This window comes from Cervus canadensis, chromosome 5, assembly GCF_019320065.1.
Source record: "Cervus canadensis isolate Bull #8, Minnesota chromosome 5, ASM1932006v1, whole genome shotgun sequence".
In the NCBI taxonomy this organism is placed as follows: Eukaryota; Metazoa; Chordata; class Mammalia; order Artiodactyla; family Cervidae; genus Cervus; species Cervus canadensis.
In genome coordinates this window covers 67,273,594-67,289,235 of record NC_057390.1, presented here as the reverse complement: position 1 = coordinate 67,289,235, position 15,642 = coordinate 67,273,594, and the positions used below count along the sequence as shown (strand labels likewise).

At 34.1% G+C, this 15,642-nt stretch overlaps 1 protein-coding gene across 7 annotated transcripts in view; it reads left to right on the top strand.

The window, feature by feature from the left end:
- Positions 1 to 15,642, top strand: part of SPDYA (speedy/RINGO cell cycle regulator family member A) — a 49,449-nt gene that overhangs the window by 2,388 nt on the left and 31,419 nt on the right. For 5 of the 7 annotated variants that reach the window (XR_006269497.1, XM_043469037.1, XM_043469033.1 and 2 more), the window contains exons 2-6: positions 1,872 to 1,953; positions 2,733 to 2,985; positions 4,872 to 4,930; positions 7,343 to 7,428; positions 13,834 to 14,005. Coding sequence is in view for 6 of the 7 variants with exons in the window: in XM_043469033.1 (XP_043324968.1) it covers positions 1,872 to 1,953; positions 2,733 to 2,985; positions 4,872 to 4,930; positions 7,343 to 7,428; positions 13,834 to 14,005 (652 nt within the window). In the remaining variant the exon portion in view is untranslated. Of the gene's footprint in view, positions 1 to 1,871; positions 2,986 to 4,871; positions 4,931 to 7,342; positions 7,429 to 13,833; positions 14,006 to 15,642 lie in introns of all 7 variants that reach the window. The other 2 variants (XM_043469039.1, XM_043469038.1) reach the window with 2 other exon arrangements.

Genomic DNA, 15,642 nt, shown 5'->3' with positions numbered 1-15,642 from the left:
AGCCTACCAGGCTCCTCCCTCCATGGGATTCTCCAGGCAAGAATACTGCAGTGGGTTGCCATTTCCTTCTCTAGGGTATCTTCCCAACCCAGGGATCGAACCTGCATTGCAGGCAGACGCTTTAACCACTGGGCCACCAGGGAAGCCTGAGGAAACCAAAATTGAAATAGACACATGTACCCTAGTGTTCATTTACAATAGCTAGAACATGGAAGTAACCTAAATGTCCATTGACAGATGAATGGATAAAGAAGTTGTGGTACATATATGTAAGGGAATATTACTCAGCCATAAAGAGGAATACATTTGAGTCAGTTCTAATGAGGTGGATGAACCTAGAGCTTATTATACAGAATGAAGTAAGTTGGAAAGAGAAAGATAAATATCATATACTAATGCATATATGGAATCTAGAAAGTGGGACCAAAGAATTTATTTGCAGGGCAGCACTGGAGAAGCAGACATAGAGAACAGACTTACAGACACAAAGGAGAGGAGAGGGTGAGATGTATAGAGAGAGTAACATGGAAACTTACATTATCATATGTAAAATAGCCAAAGGGAATTTGCTGTCTGTCTCAGGAAACTGAAACAGGGCCTCTGTATCAACCTAGTGGGATAGGATGGGGAGGGAGATGGGAGAGAAGTTCAAGAGGGAGGGGATATATGTGTACCTATGGCTGATTCATGTTGAGGTTTGACAGAAAACAAAATTCTGTAAAGTAACTATCCTTCAATTATAATATTTAAAAAAGAATTATAAAAAAATTATCCTCTGTCTTAAAAAGAACTCTCATTTGACTATTGCCATTCTCTTAGTATGTCTAAATGAAGCAAAAATAGAAGTTACCTAAAGTTGGAATTTGACCAAAAATGTATCACTGATAACTTCTCTCCTTAAGTTCCTTCTCCATAACTCTCTTGCCAGTGTTTGCTTATTAATCTCAATGAATCTCTATTGGGGAATTTCCTCCTGTTTCTGTTTTCTCAATTTTTATATGAAGCAGAATAATGTAAAATGTGATCATTATTTTTTTGATAGAAAATTTGCATTCTGTTTCACCATATATCCCAGGTTGTTTTAATAAAGCAACACTATTTTAAGTTACTTAACATTAAGTAAAAGTGACATCCTGGGAGAAGTGCCACAGTTATTCTATTTTCTGGCACATCTATCCCCCACTCCCTAAGCCTAGCCCTCACACCCCAATGTGAGAAGCATGACTAGTTTTTTTCCATCTAGATTGTAAGGCTGCTCTTTCTTTGGGGGAGAAAAAAAGATACAGATGAGGATCTAGGAAGAAAGAGGAGTGGAGAGGAGGGAAGCAAAGTAGAGGAGAAGGAATTATATATAAAAGTAATTGAATATAATTTACTCTGCCTAGTTCTTCATAATCTAACCCTGTGCTGTCTAATATGGGTAGCTACTAGCCATATGCACTTATTAAACAGTTGAAATGTGGCAGGTGCAACTGAAGAATTTTTACTTTACAATTAAATATTGAAGGAATATAAAATATTTTTCCCTTACCTCCAGATCATTGTTTTGGCAAGACTATATTTCACTCATTGTTGCAAATTTTAGCATTCAAAATTGAGATATAAGTATAATACACACCAGATTTCAAAGACTTAGTATAAAAGAAGAATATAAAATGTCTTATTAGTTTTTATATTGATTACATGCCAAAATTATATTTTGGATATACTCAGTTACATGAAGTATATTTGTAAAATTAAATTGACTTGCTTATTTGTGCTTTTTAAATGTGGCTTTAGAAATACAAAGTTATATATGTGGCTCACTTTATATTGGACAATTCTGATCTAGCCTCACTATATCCAATTTTATTTTCCATTCCTTCCTTCAGCAGGGAAGTTTCTGAGGATCAGGAAGGAGAATCTGTACCTAACTCACTGAACATCGAGGGAGGCACGACTGCCTGGGTACCTGTGAGTTATGGATTCAGAGATTCTCATTAGGGTCTTAAAGTAGTTTGCTGCTTTGGCTATTCATAATCCCATTTCCTATTACCCTATAAATACTTTAATCATAAAAGTAATACTAGTAATTATGTGAACTAATTACCATCAAAATAATAGTGATTATGCATATCATTAAATATTGGTGGATTAACTTTCAATTTTTATTAGTCTATAGCAGTTTACATTCATATCACTGGTAATCAGCCACACAAATAGCATAGTCATACACTGACAACTTTAGAAATTAAAGTGATCAATTTATGAGAATCCCGCAATGCATGCATTTCTTTGCTAGAATTGTTTTTAACTTTTCAAAAGTATCAATAAACATTTGTTGAATCAGTGAGTTTTATAACATATCCATGAATTAACCAGTTAGGAAATGTTTGTGTGTATGTGAGATTGCTTTTTAACATAATAATGATATTGATAATAACTTAGTTCTCAAAACAGTTTGCCTTATTCTATAAAATATTTGAGATGACAATAATCGTATGATAAAATTATGTCAATACAAGCAGAATAAAAATTATCAGGAAAAAAGAATACCACAAATAGGTTATAAACTCAGCACAGTTTCTATAATTAACTTTAAAATTTGGTTTTTAGTTCCCTAGTAGTCAAAGCAAAATAGTTTGCAGTAACTTATTATTGGGGAATAGAGGCATACTAGACCCAAAAGAAACATAGCTTTTCTTGACATGAACAAGAGTGTGATAAATAACTATGTGTTTTATTTTTAACAGGAATCGTGGGAAACCAAAATGAGACATAATCAGCTGTGTTGTGAGACACCACCTACTGTCACTGTACATGTAAAATCAGGGTCAAATAGATTGCATCAGCCTAAAAAACCCATTACCCTGAAGCGTCCTATTTTTAAAGATAGTTGGCCAGCATCTGAAAAAAATGCACATAATAGCAACAAGTCTAAACGCCCCAAAGGACCCTGTCTAGTTATACAGCGTCAGGAAATGACTGCTTTCTTTAAATTATTTGGTAGGTTTAAAATATTGTAATAGAGGTAATTATAAAGTACTTAAAAGTGAGAGAATGTAAGTTCTGTTTTATCATTTTCATGATAATCAAAAAGGATGCTGTTATTTTCTGTGTCAGATTTTCTATCTCCAACCAAATTTGTTTTTGCCTTAGTCTGTTTTTTTTTTCCCCCAGTGCTAGATTTTTGTTTTTATTACTTTTAGAGTAGAAATTCTGACTCATCTAGCTTCTAGACTACTTAATTCAAGTGTCAAATGTAAATTCTGGGCAATTCAAGATCATAGCATGAGTTTTGTTTGACCTAAAGTAAATACACATAAAGTCTCAGGTGAGCTAACTGACTCAGTGTCACTGAGCCTGGGGGGTTTCCCAGGACTCAGTGCTAAAACTGAGCAGTCTAGCAAGGTTAGTCAACCTAGAGAAGTTTAAGTATAATCTTTGGGGAATATTATTAAAAATTAACTATGCTTTATCATAATGCTCATATAATAAAATCGAATTTTGTTCAGATCATGAAATAGTGCTACTTTGCTGATAATCTTCTTAAAAATAGCCAAAAAGAAACTTTGTAGTATTTCTACTGGCCCAAGAAAGAGGACTTTTTTTTTTTTTTTTGAGGTAAGGTAGTAAGGTAGACAGAATAAAGGGTTGGATAGATAGATTCTGGTACTTATCTATGGGACTGAATCAAATCAAGTAGCCATCACAGACTGGTAGATTCAGGTAACAGCCTTCCTTGCTTATAGAGGAAAGGAGATTCATAAAAGAAGAGAGAGTTAGGGACAAGAGTATTTGCCCTGCTAAGAGGACAGAAGTCTTTAAAAAATGGGGGATGAGGGTCCCCCCTCTCTTTATTAAGAGTAGAGCAAAATTATTACCCACAAACTTTTGTTATTCATAACTGAATATGGGAAATAAGGAAAAATACATGGCTCTACCATTTTAGGTAATTTAAGAAATAGAAATGGAATTAACAAGGCAGAGATTATTCTCAGAAAATCGATACCTATTGGATCTTTCCATTTATTTGACTACGCTGATGATATTTCTAGGATATAACAAAAAGTTATACTTAGTTATTTAACTAAAAACGGAGGGGGAAATGGAAAGAAGTGGATTTTTTTTCCAGATTGTTTTCTGACAGCTACACATGTATTTTGGTATTATGTATTTGAGCCTTTATTTGAAGTGAGAGTTTCTTAGCTATTTTTTGGATGTTATTCTTTTTAACATTACTTTTGTCTGTTGATCTTTTTGTCATAATACTGTCTTTCCAAAATTAAATGTTAGTTATAAATAACTAATGAATTTTAAATCTTCTTTATATAGACATTTTCATGTGTATTTGGATAATAGCTAATTGGACAGAGGCAAGATAAATAGGATAGAAAAAGAGCCCAAAACTAAAAATACCCTGTACCTAAAAGGAGAAAGTGGTTAAAAAAAAACGTAAAAGATATTTAGAAAACAGAGTATTCATTGAGTGATTATTTCTTAATGACTGAGTTATCTTTTATCAGATTCCATTTCCACCTGTTAAAGATTTGCTTTAGAAATTAACAAAGAGCCCTTCTAGAGCTACCCAAAACATTCCTAAAAGAGCTACTGGAATATTCAGTAAATCAAACACTTCTGGCATTCTCCCTCTAGTCTGGGCTATATATTAAGGCAAATCAGATGGGAAGCCAAAAAATAAATTGGTAGTTTTCTGTACAGTGCTTGCAGTGGTAAACACACTAAAGAACCAAAAACTATACTTTGGACAATACCAGTCCAGCCATTTTGTTTGATTTATAAACATTGTTTATAATCTCCTTATGTAAAAATTAATTCTTCAAAAGGAAACCTGTTTTCAAAAGACAAGTCATAGCCTTCTTTTGTTGTAGATGACGATTTAATTCAGGATTTCTTGTGGATGGACTGCTGCTGTAAAATTGCAGACAAGGTAAATTTGATAACAGTATAATCATTAACTAGCATTTTTATGTTACTGGACTGTCAGGACTTTAATGAACCTTATAATGATTTTCTATCATTAATTAAGATTAAGAAAAGAACTAACTTAACGTTGCTTCTTCAAAATGGAATCCTTATACATTAGTATACAACAAACATACATTCCATCTATACTCAAGGAACTGTAAAATATTATTGATTTAGGTTCATATGATCTTAAACCCATATTTGCTTGATTTAAAACATGTTTAAAAAAAATAAAAAAAACATGATGTTTAATATGTTTTTTGGTTAGTTGGGTGGTTTTTGTTTGGTTTTGCTTTTTATACAGGTGTACAATATGATTCACAATATTTAAAAGTTATACTCCATTTATAGTTATAAAATATTTGCTGTATTAGGCTTAATATGTTTTGATCAGAATTGTTACCTTTTATCAGGTAATAACATCTGATAAAAGTGGTTGATTATACATTTTAATATTTTGTAGATAATTTAAATGAAATCCCAATAATCTTGTAGAGTAAAATTAGTTTATCTTATTCTTTATATAGGAATCAGTGTTTCATAAAAGAACATCATGATGCTGATTTATACAGTAGGGATTGTGATGTCTCTGTATTCTTTAGATTTAGCCAAACAGAATTCGAGCTTTTTTTTTTTTCCCTCTGTCCCTTCTCTTTTATTTATTTATTTTTTCATTTATTTTTATTAGTTGGAGGCTAATTACTTTACAATATTGTAGTGGTTTTTGCCATACATTGACATGAATCAGCCATGGATTTACATGTGTTCCCCATCCTAAACCCCCCTCCCACCTCCCTCCCCATCCCATCCCTCTGGGTCATCCCAGTGTACCAGCTGAGCACTTGTCTCATGCATCTAACCTGGACTGGCGATCTGTTTCACACTTGATAATATATATGTTTCAATGCTATTCTCTCAGATCATCCCACCCTCTCCTTCTCCCCTAGAGTCCAAAAGTCTGTTCTATACATCTGTGTCTCTTTTTCTGTCTTGCATATAGGGTTATCGTTACCATCTTTCTAAATTTATAAATGTCGTCTTAGACCAGTTCGTCATATCAGAAAATGGAGCATGACTTCATATCACATTTAAGATCATGTGCCAACCAACAGAAAAGGGAATGAACAGACTACTTCATGACTCAATACCCATTAATTTAATATTGATGTAAACTTTTTTTTTTTAAGCTTAAGATAACAAAAAATTGGAAGTTTTCTTTTAAAGTTTGAAATTTTAATTTTAGAAAATTTCAAACATGCAGTAGTACGTTTAAAATTATAGTAGAGGCAATAGAACAAAGACCGTCTGTGTACCTACCATCCAGCTAAAACAGTTATCAACTCATGGCCATTCTTGTTTCTTCTCATTTCTTTCCCCAAAACTGGATTTTTTTGAAGCAAATCCCAGACAGCCTAACATTTTATCCATAAATATTTAAAGACATACTTCTAAAAATTGAGATATTTCTAAACATAATCAGTGTCACTAATACCTTTAAAAATTAACAGTAATGCCTTAATATCAAATATCCAGTTCATGTGGACTTATAAAGTTTAAAATTTAGTTTAAGTGCCTTATCGGTAATTAAAGTTGTTGGACAGCAGGGGGCAGTGCCTCTAAAGTAACTAACCAGGGATAGTGGATTTTAACAAACTAGTATAGAGTCCTCTACTGAAAGTTGCCTTGAAAAACTTGGAATCACCTTTGTGGTCAAACCTGTGAAGGTAGGATGAATTAGCTATTTTATGAGAGGGAATCTAATATATTTGTGTTGTAACTTGGTTTTAACTTGAACAGGCAGAACCTGGCATGGGTCCTAATAACAGGCTAGACATGTCTTCCTAATAATACATTTAAAACACTTTTCCCAGTGAAAATAGAGCCATGTGATTCTAATTTCTGGTTAGAAGTTATTTTTTTAATTATTTTGAGTATTTTGAGTATGGATGTCTACAACTAACTTGAAGAGTTGAGGGGGGAAAAGTTGCATATACACATACATCAAGCCAGTGTGGCAACAGAGTGACAACTGATGAATCTTGGTAAAGGATGTATGGTTATTCACTTGATTATTATTTCAGCCTCTTTATATGTTTGAATAATAGAAAAAAAATGAGTTTGGGATTCAAAAAATATTGGCAAGAATAAAATTTAGGAGTTGATTCCAATTATGACTTAATCATAAGTGATCCAGAACTATTTCTCACTATTCATATGGATTAAAGGAATCCAAAAAATAAGGACTCAAATAGGTGTTTCTGTAATAAGGATAAATAATGCTTTGTTGTTTTAGCATATAAAGACAGCTAGTTTAAAGCAGTTTTACTTATGAAAGCAAAACATTAATTTTAACTTTTAACTTTTTTCTCTATAGTATCTTTTGGCTATGACCTTTGTTTATTTCAAGAGAGCTAAATTTACTGTAAATGAGCATACCAGGATAAATTTCTTTATTGCTCTGTAAGTATGCTTTCTACTAAGTGATTTTTATGGTAGTTATTTATAAGTCATGTCTGACTCTTTGTGACCCCGTGGACTATACAGTCCATGGAATTCTCCAGACCATAATACTGGAGTGGGTAGCCTTTCCCTTCTCCAAGGGATATTCCCAACCCAGGTCTCCCGCATTGTGGGCGGTTGCCTCATCAGCCGAGCCACCAAGGAAGCCCAAGAATACTGGAGTGGGTAACCTTTCCCTTCTCCAGAGGATCTTCCTGACCCAGGAATTGAACCAGGGTCTCCTGCATTGTAGGCAGATTCTTTACCAACTGAGTTATCAGAGAAGCCCAGTATCTACAATACCTTATTTAAAATAGAGGCTGTTTAAACCCTGGTATATATCTTTGAATAGGCCTTCCTGTTTAAAAGCTGTATTTTTGTTTTTTACTTTAATAAGATATTCTTACGTTCTTTTCATTGATCTTATGCCTAAGATTTATTATTTCATATTCCACTTGAGTTTGTATTGTACCTTTCACATTGTCATACTTTATATAGTGTTCCATATAAATTATCCCCAAATTTTCCTCTTTTGGACTTAGAGACTTTTTAAAAGCCAGAATATCCTCTTTGAAATTTAATATTTAGTAAAAATCATTATAACTATTGCCTTTTTAAGTTGAACAGTTTGTGGAAAATACTCTAGACAATCTCAGTATCAAAACCCCAGTACCTGGATACAAAGCTACAGTTAGAAATATATGAATATAATTTTAAGTACCTAACTAAGGAGCTACATATAAACATATTGAAATTAAATATCACAGCAACTATTAGCAATGAAGAATTTAAGTCTGCTTAATTCAGAATGTAATTCAAGAAATAGGACTAGAAGAAATTGATCTTTGCATGTTTTCAGGAGATACATTTCCCCATGCAGAGGAAAAAATGAACTCAGTATAAAACTTGATGATGATTGCTAAATTGAAGGAACATAATAGTATTAGCTAGTTTGAGTATCATGTGCGAGGCACCAGAAAAATGTTTTCTATAAACTCATTTAATTTTCCTATGAGATATATTTTTAAATTATCTCCATTTTACAGATAGGAAAAATGAAACTTAGGAAGATTAAGTGCTTTCCAAGGTCACAAAAGTTAGTAAACAGCGGAACTGGGGCACAGATTTAGGTGTGATTTGCCAATGGCCAAATCCAGCCATTTGACACTAAGCTGTATTGCTGTTAATGTGTCTCTTAGTATTATATCTGTATATTGATCTGTATATCTCTATTTTGTAGTTTTTTCTCACCTGAAAATTGAAAACAAGCCAAAAGAAACTTTATTTAAATCTTACCACATGCCCAAAATTGGATTTGACCAGTTTTGTAAAATTATTACCAGCACAGCACTTTGTTAACTTAAACTGTGTAGTAGCATGTCAGGTTTTATTGCATGTTGTATTATAAGCTTCAAATTAAAAGTAACATGAATCATAATTTCCAGTTTTATATCTAATTGTACTTTTGATATAACCCCACTCAATGTGAAGTGAAGTGATAGTCGCTCAGTCGTGTCTGACTCTTTGCAGTCCCATGAACTGTAGCCCGCCAGGCTTCTCTGTCCATGGAATTTTCCAAGCAAGAATACTGGAGTGGGTTGCCATTTCCTTCTCCAGGGGATCGTCCTGACCCAGGGATCAAACCTGGGTGTCCTGCATTACAGGCAGATTCTTTACCATCTGAGCCATAGGGGAGGCTCACCCAACTCAGTAGTTCTCATTAAATATTTTCTCAGCCACAGTTCAATTTCAAGTTATTTTCTATATATTTTTTTAATACTCTGAACTTCTACTATTATTTTTCTATATTTTTTAGTTATGTATTTTTTTCATACTTGGTTGCCTTTTCTACTTGACTATAAACTCCTTAAAGGCAAGGAATGTGTACCTTTTTTTGCATATCTCAATGGCTAACATAGAATTTCTTAGTTCTTTATTTGAATAAACATAATTAACCCTATGCAAAATAAATGGACTCTGCTCCAAGAAAAATCTATTTCAAATTAGAAGACAACTTACATGTGTAAGATATAGACATTTCATTGTATGGAGCCTGAAAAATTGTTAATGTAGAATGGAACCATAATGTCCTAATACTATATTGAAAAGTGAAAGTGAAGTTGCTCAGTCATTTCTGACTCTTTGTGACCCCAAGGACTGTAGCCTACCAGGTTCCTCCGTACCATAGTGCTTTTTCAGTTCAGTTCAGTTTAGTTGCTCAGAAGTGTCCAACTCTCTACAACCCCATGGACTTCAGCATGCCAGGCTTCCCTGTCCATCACCAACTCCTGGAGCTTGCTCAAAATCATGTCCATCGAGTTGGTGATGCCATCCAGCCATTTCATCCTCTGTCGTCCCCTTCTCCTGCCCTCAATCTTTCCCAGCATCAGGGTCTTTTCCAGTGAGTCAACTCTTCGCATGAGGTGGCCAGAGTATTGGAGTTTCAGCTTCAGCATCAGTCCTTCCAGTGAATATTCAGGACTGATTTCCTTTAGGATGGACTAGTTGGATCTCCTTGCTGTCCAAGGGACTCTCAAGAGTCTTCTCCAACACCACAGCTGAAAAGCATTAATTCTTTGGTGCTCAGCTTTCTTTATAGTCCAACTCTCACATCCATACGTGACTACTGGAAAAACCATAGCTTTGACTAGACGGACCTTTGTAAAGAAATGTCTCTGCTTTTTAATATGCTGTCTAGGTTTGGCATAGCTTTTCTTCCAAGGGGCAAGCATCTTTTAATCTCATGGCTGCAGTCAGCATCTACAGTGATTTTGGAGCCCAAGAAAAGAAAGTGTCACTGTTTCCATTGTTTCCCCATCTATTTGCCATGAAGTGATGGGACTGAATGCCATGATTTTAGTTTTTTGAATGTTGAGTTTTAAGCCAGCTTTTTCATTCTCCTCTTTCACTTTCATCAAGAAATTCTTTAGTTCTTTGCTTTCTGCCATAAGGGTGGTGTCATCTGCATATCGGAGGTTATTTATATTTCTCCCAGCTTGTTTTCATCCAGCTTGGTATTTCTTGGATGTACACTGCATATAAGTTAAATAAGCAGGGTGAACAATATACAGCCTGACATACTCCTTTCCCAATTTGGAACCAGTCCATTGTCCCATGTCCGGTTCTAACTGTTGCTTCTTGACCTGCATACAGATTTCTCAGGAGGCAGGTAAGGTGGTCTGGTGTTCCCATCTCTAAGAATTTTCCACAGTTTGTTGTGATCTACAGTCAAAGGCTTTGGCATAGATGTTTTTCTGGAACTCTCTTGCTTTTTCTATGATCCAACAGATGTTGGCAATTTGATCTCTGGTCCTCTGCCTTTTCTAAATCCAGCTTGAACATCTGCAAATTCAAGATTCACTTACTGATGAAGCCTGGCTTGGAGAATTTTGAGCATTGCTGTGCTAGCGTGTGAGATGAGTGCAATTGTGTAGTAGTTTGAACATTCTTTGGCATTGCCTTTTTTTGGGATTGGAATGAAAACTGACCTTTTCCAGTCCTGTGGCCACTGTTAAGTTTTCTAAATTTGCTGGCATACTGAGTGTGGCACTCAATATGTGCATTATAGATTTTTTCATAGAAATCAGCAAGCATGAAAGGTGACAACCTCTTCCAACTCTATGTACAGTTTATTAACAACTATTAGGAATACTAAAGTGAGAAATTACTTGATGTAATTTCACAAAGGACACAGTTTGACTCAAATAACAGTGAGTTTAACAATGAAGTGCCTTATGATATTAATAATATACATATAAAATAATATTTAAATATATAATTATTTTAAGGGAGAATAAAAATATGTAAGTACTCATATTAATGTAACTAAATATGAATGGGTACTTTTCAGGTGGCACCAGTGGTAAAGAACCTGCCTGCCAGTGCAGGAGTTGCAAGAGAAGTGGGTTCGATCCCTGGGTCAGGAAGATCCCCTGGAGGAGGGCATGGCAACCCACTCCAGTATTCTTACCTGGAAAATCCCATGGACAGAGGGGCCTGCTGGGCTACAGTCCATGGAGTCACAAAGAGTCGGACACAACTGAGACACACATACACACCCACACAAATATGAATATGTGCATGGTTGAAAAGACTACATAGGAGGGTATACAATTAAAAATAAGTCTTCTCGTATCTCAAGATCTTGAGCTCCCTCCTCAAGGATAATTAACAGTTTCATATGTATCTGTCTAGAAATAATTTTCTATATATGAACCAGTGTGTATGTTACATGAATAGAAATGTACTCACACTTCTATGTGTGCTTTTAAAATTTTTCAATGTGAAATATCTACAGAAGAGTGATTGGAGTGTATATGTATGTGTGTGCGAAAGAATAAAAGCAAAACAGACATTCATGTACCCCTGACTTAAGAATAGAACATTACCAGAATCTTAGAAGCTCCAGCACACAGTTTCCCAATTAGAGCCTCTTCCTTCCACAAGTAATCATTTTTTTGCTTTCCTTTATTCTATGTATATACCTCTAAATAATATATTATTTGGTTATTCCTATTTTGGGGCAGTACAATAAAAATTATATGTACGTGTCTTCTTTAAATTCCTTCTTTTGCTTTATGATATTATTTTGAGACTCATTTCTATTGATATGTGTAGCTGTAGTTCATTTTCACTACAGGAAAAAATACTCTTGTTTCTTATATATTTGCATTCTTCCCCACCATCTTGTTGTGTACTTTGTAAATATTCCATTTTATTTTCCTGTTTCTTCTTTCCCCTCCGCTTTTATCTTTTTTTTAATTGAGATTTTTAAATTTTTACCTTTGACACCTTTTTTCCTCTACTTCTTTGGAAATCTTACATTCTACACCTATTCTTTGAGCATTTACCCTAGTTATTTTTAATTACAAGACCCAACTTCTATTCTGTTATCTCACAATTCCATTAGTTCTACATGATGCTCTCTAAAAAGTTAGATACTATTATTGTTGTTTTATAAATTCAACATTTATTTAGATTTGCCCACATATTTATATATCTTTGATTACTGTTACTTCTTGCATCTCAAACCTTCCACTTGGGATCATTTGCCTACCTTTCTGTTTGCTTTTAAGGCCCCCGTTTATTGGGTGTTTGTCTTTTAATTCCAATATCTTCATACTTCACAGCCTGTTTCTGTTCATTTTGCCTTGTTCCCTTATATGTTTTGTAAATCTTTTTATTACAAGTTGCCTTTTTTTTCATTAGAAAATCATCTATGGAGCTTGCATTGTTTCCAGTAAGAAATCTGCTTCATCCTTATCTCTATTCCTATATAATTTAATATGTCTGTTTTTCTCTCTGACTGCTTTTAAGATTTTCTCTATATCACTGGCCCTAAGCAATTAATTATGATATGCTTTGGTGTAATTTTCCATATGTTTTGTGCTTTGGAGTTTATTCAGCTTCTTTGTGGGTTTATAGTTTTCATCAAATTTCAAAAATTTTCAGTAATTATTTCTTCAGGTGTTTTTTCTGTTCACCCACCACCCTTTAGGGATTCCAATTTCACCTATATTAAGCTGCTTGAAGTTGTCTCACAGCTTAATGATGCTCTGTTCATTATTTTTGTGTCATTTTCTCAGTGTGTCTCATTTTGGATAAGTTTATATTGCTATGTCTTCAGCGCACAAATCTTTCCTTCTGTGACATTTAATCTGCTGTTACCCTCACTCAGTGTAATTTTCATTGTACACAAAGTTTTCATCTCTAGAGGTATACTTTCAATGTGTCTACTTGTCTTTCTGAACATCTGGAATAATTGTAACTGTTTTAGTGTCTTTGTCTATTACTTCTACCATATATCAGTTTTGATTGGCTAATGATTCTTCTTCTTATCTGTCCTGTTTTCCTACTTTTGTGCATGCCTAGTCCCCCTCAGGTATTTGAGCGTAGAGAAAGACCATAAGAAAAGGTTAGAGGGAACACAGTGCCTAACATTCACCCGCGGCTCAAATAGTACCTGTTCTCACACCAGACTGAAAAAACTTCCAGTTCACACTGAATAATTCAGTACTGAGTAGAGTACTTGGAAACATCTTGCCCTAGTGGGGAGTAATTAGCCCCAAACTGAACATTGCTCCAGATCCATCTAACAAATCATGAAATCAAGACAAAAGGATCAGACTGTTTCAAATAACTGCATCCTAGAACAAAGTTCAAAATTTATAGGAATATAAAAATATCCAGAACTCAACAATGTAAAATTCATTGTATCTCTATTTTTGATATACATTTCTTTAATCATTCATAAGGCTTGAACATCTTTTACTGTGTTTATAAACAAGCTGGGTTTTTTGTATGTGCGTAAACTCGCTTCCTGTCCTTTACCCATTTCTTTTTTGAGTTGTTGGTCTTTTTCTTTAGGTATCTCGCTAATACAGTTGAAGAAGATGAAGAAGAATCCAAATATGAAATTTTTCCATGGGCTTTAGGGAAAAACTGGAGAAAATTATTCCCTGACTTCTTAAAGTTAAGGGACCAACTCTGGGATAGAATTGACTATAGGGCTATTGTAAGCAGGCGATGCTGTGAGGAGGTAAGATTTTTAAATGCTTTATATATATAATCTCTGTCTTCTCTTTATGTAATTTTCCCTGTCTTGTTTTTTAATGTGCTTCTAATGCTTCATTTTTTGTAAATGAAGGGTAAACTGTTAACCTTGATGATTACCATGAGTACAACTTGTATATTAAAATGTTGATATTTTAAATTTATAGCACAATAATTAAAAATTGTCATTTCTTTTTTTCTGAACAGCCTACTTCCATAGAAAGTATTTTTATTTTAGTATGTTTCTCTTCTCTAAAAGATCACCAATATATTAGGAAGAAATAGTGTGCACATTCCAAAGTACCTCAGGGTAATAACATTGGAGCTGAATAATAATTTCCATTAAATAATTTCCACTAAAGTATCAAAATTTCACATTCACGAGGTTGAAATATAAAGTGTGATATTAAAATTTAAATAAATTTAAATAAGCTTAAAAACTATACCTCTTTTCATATATAGCATACATAAAGTAAGTTTCCTTGATGACAGATTCTATTAATGTAAAGCAGACACTAAATTAAAAGATGAGTTATTTTATCTGATCTGGTTTTCAGTAAAGAAAGTTAATGTTTCAAACTAAAAATATTGGAGTAGAAAATTAATGGAAGGCAGTGATCACTGTAAGCCAGAACTAGTTCAGAAAAGTTTGGGGAGATAATGCTGTAATTAAATGAAGTCATATCTAGTTTAATGACTACAGGCCAGAGAAGCCAATTAATGGATTAGTGTCCAACCTGAGGGAAGACTTTAGAGGTGTGTCACAGAGCTCTGTCCAGAACTAATCTTGTTAATTATATTTATTAATGAGATGGAGTTATAGAAGTTATACATGGTTTTGGATTAAATTAGAATTGTTGAATATTGGGAGAAATGCAAAGATTCATAAATAACTTAGAAGACTGTACAGCACATGATTATATTCAATAGAAAAATATGAAAGGATGAGTATGTATGACTACTCCCTTCCATTAGTGGATCCTCATTAATGAATTTAAAGGACTCATTCCAATTACAGGGCATTGAAAAATTCCTGTCTTGTTATATTTTTGTCACTGCCTCCCCAGGTCAGGAGTGGGTAATTTGTGCACCTGTTGCCATCCTTGGTATGATAGTGCCCTTATTTGAACACTGATTTTATCAAAGTAAATGCTTCAAGCTCCATGGAACACTCAGCCAAGTGCATGGAGGAGGCACTGGAGGCAAGAGGTCAGGATAGGCAATGCTTCCTCCTGGTAGACTGCCCACCACTCCTAAGTTACAATGACTCACATTTTAACTGCAACAGTTTTATTCTATTGGAGCTAGAATTACCTTGGTTGCTGGCACCAGACTGTTAGAGAATGATGTGGCTTATAAGACTACAATGTTTTAGACACCTGAAAAGTCAGTTGTTATAATGACTTTTTTTTTCACTGATTTTTCATTGACTTTTTCACTCATTTCACTGACACTGAAAATGTCAGTCAGATTTTTCAGAAAAGTTCTGTCTCTTGAGGCTTCAGCACTGAGAACTATCAGAGCTCTCCCCTAATTCCAGATTGGCATGTCTAATTTCCTACTTCATATTTGATTATCTGGTAGATACCTCAGACTTAACATGCTGAAAATTTGAGTTTTTGA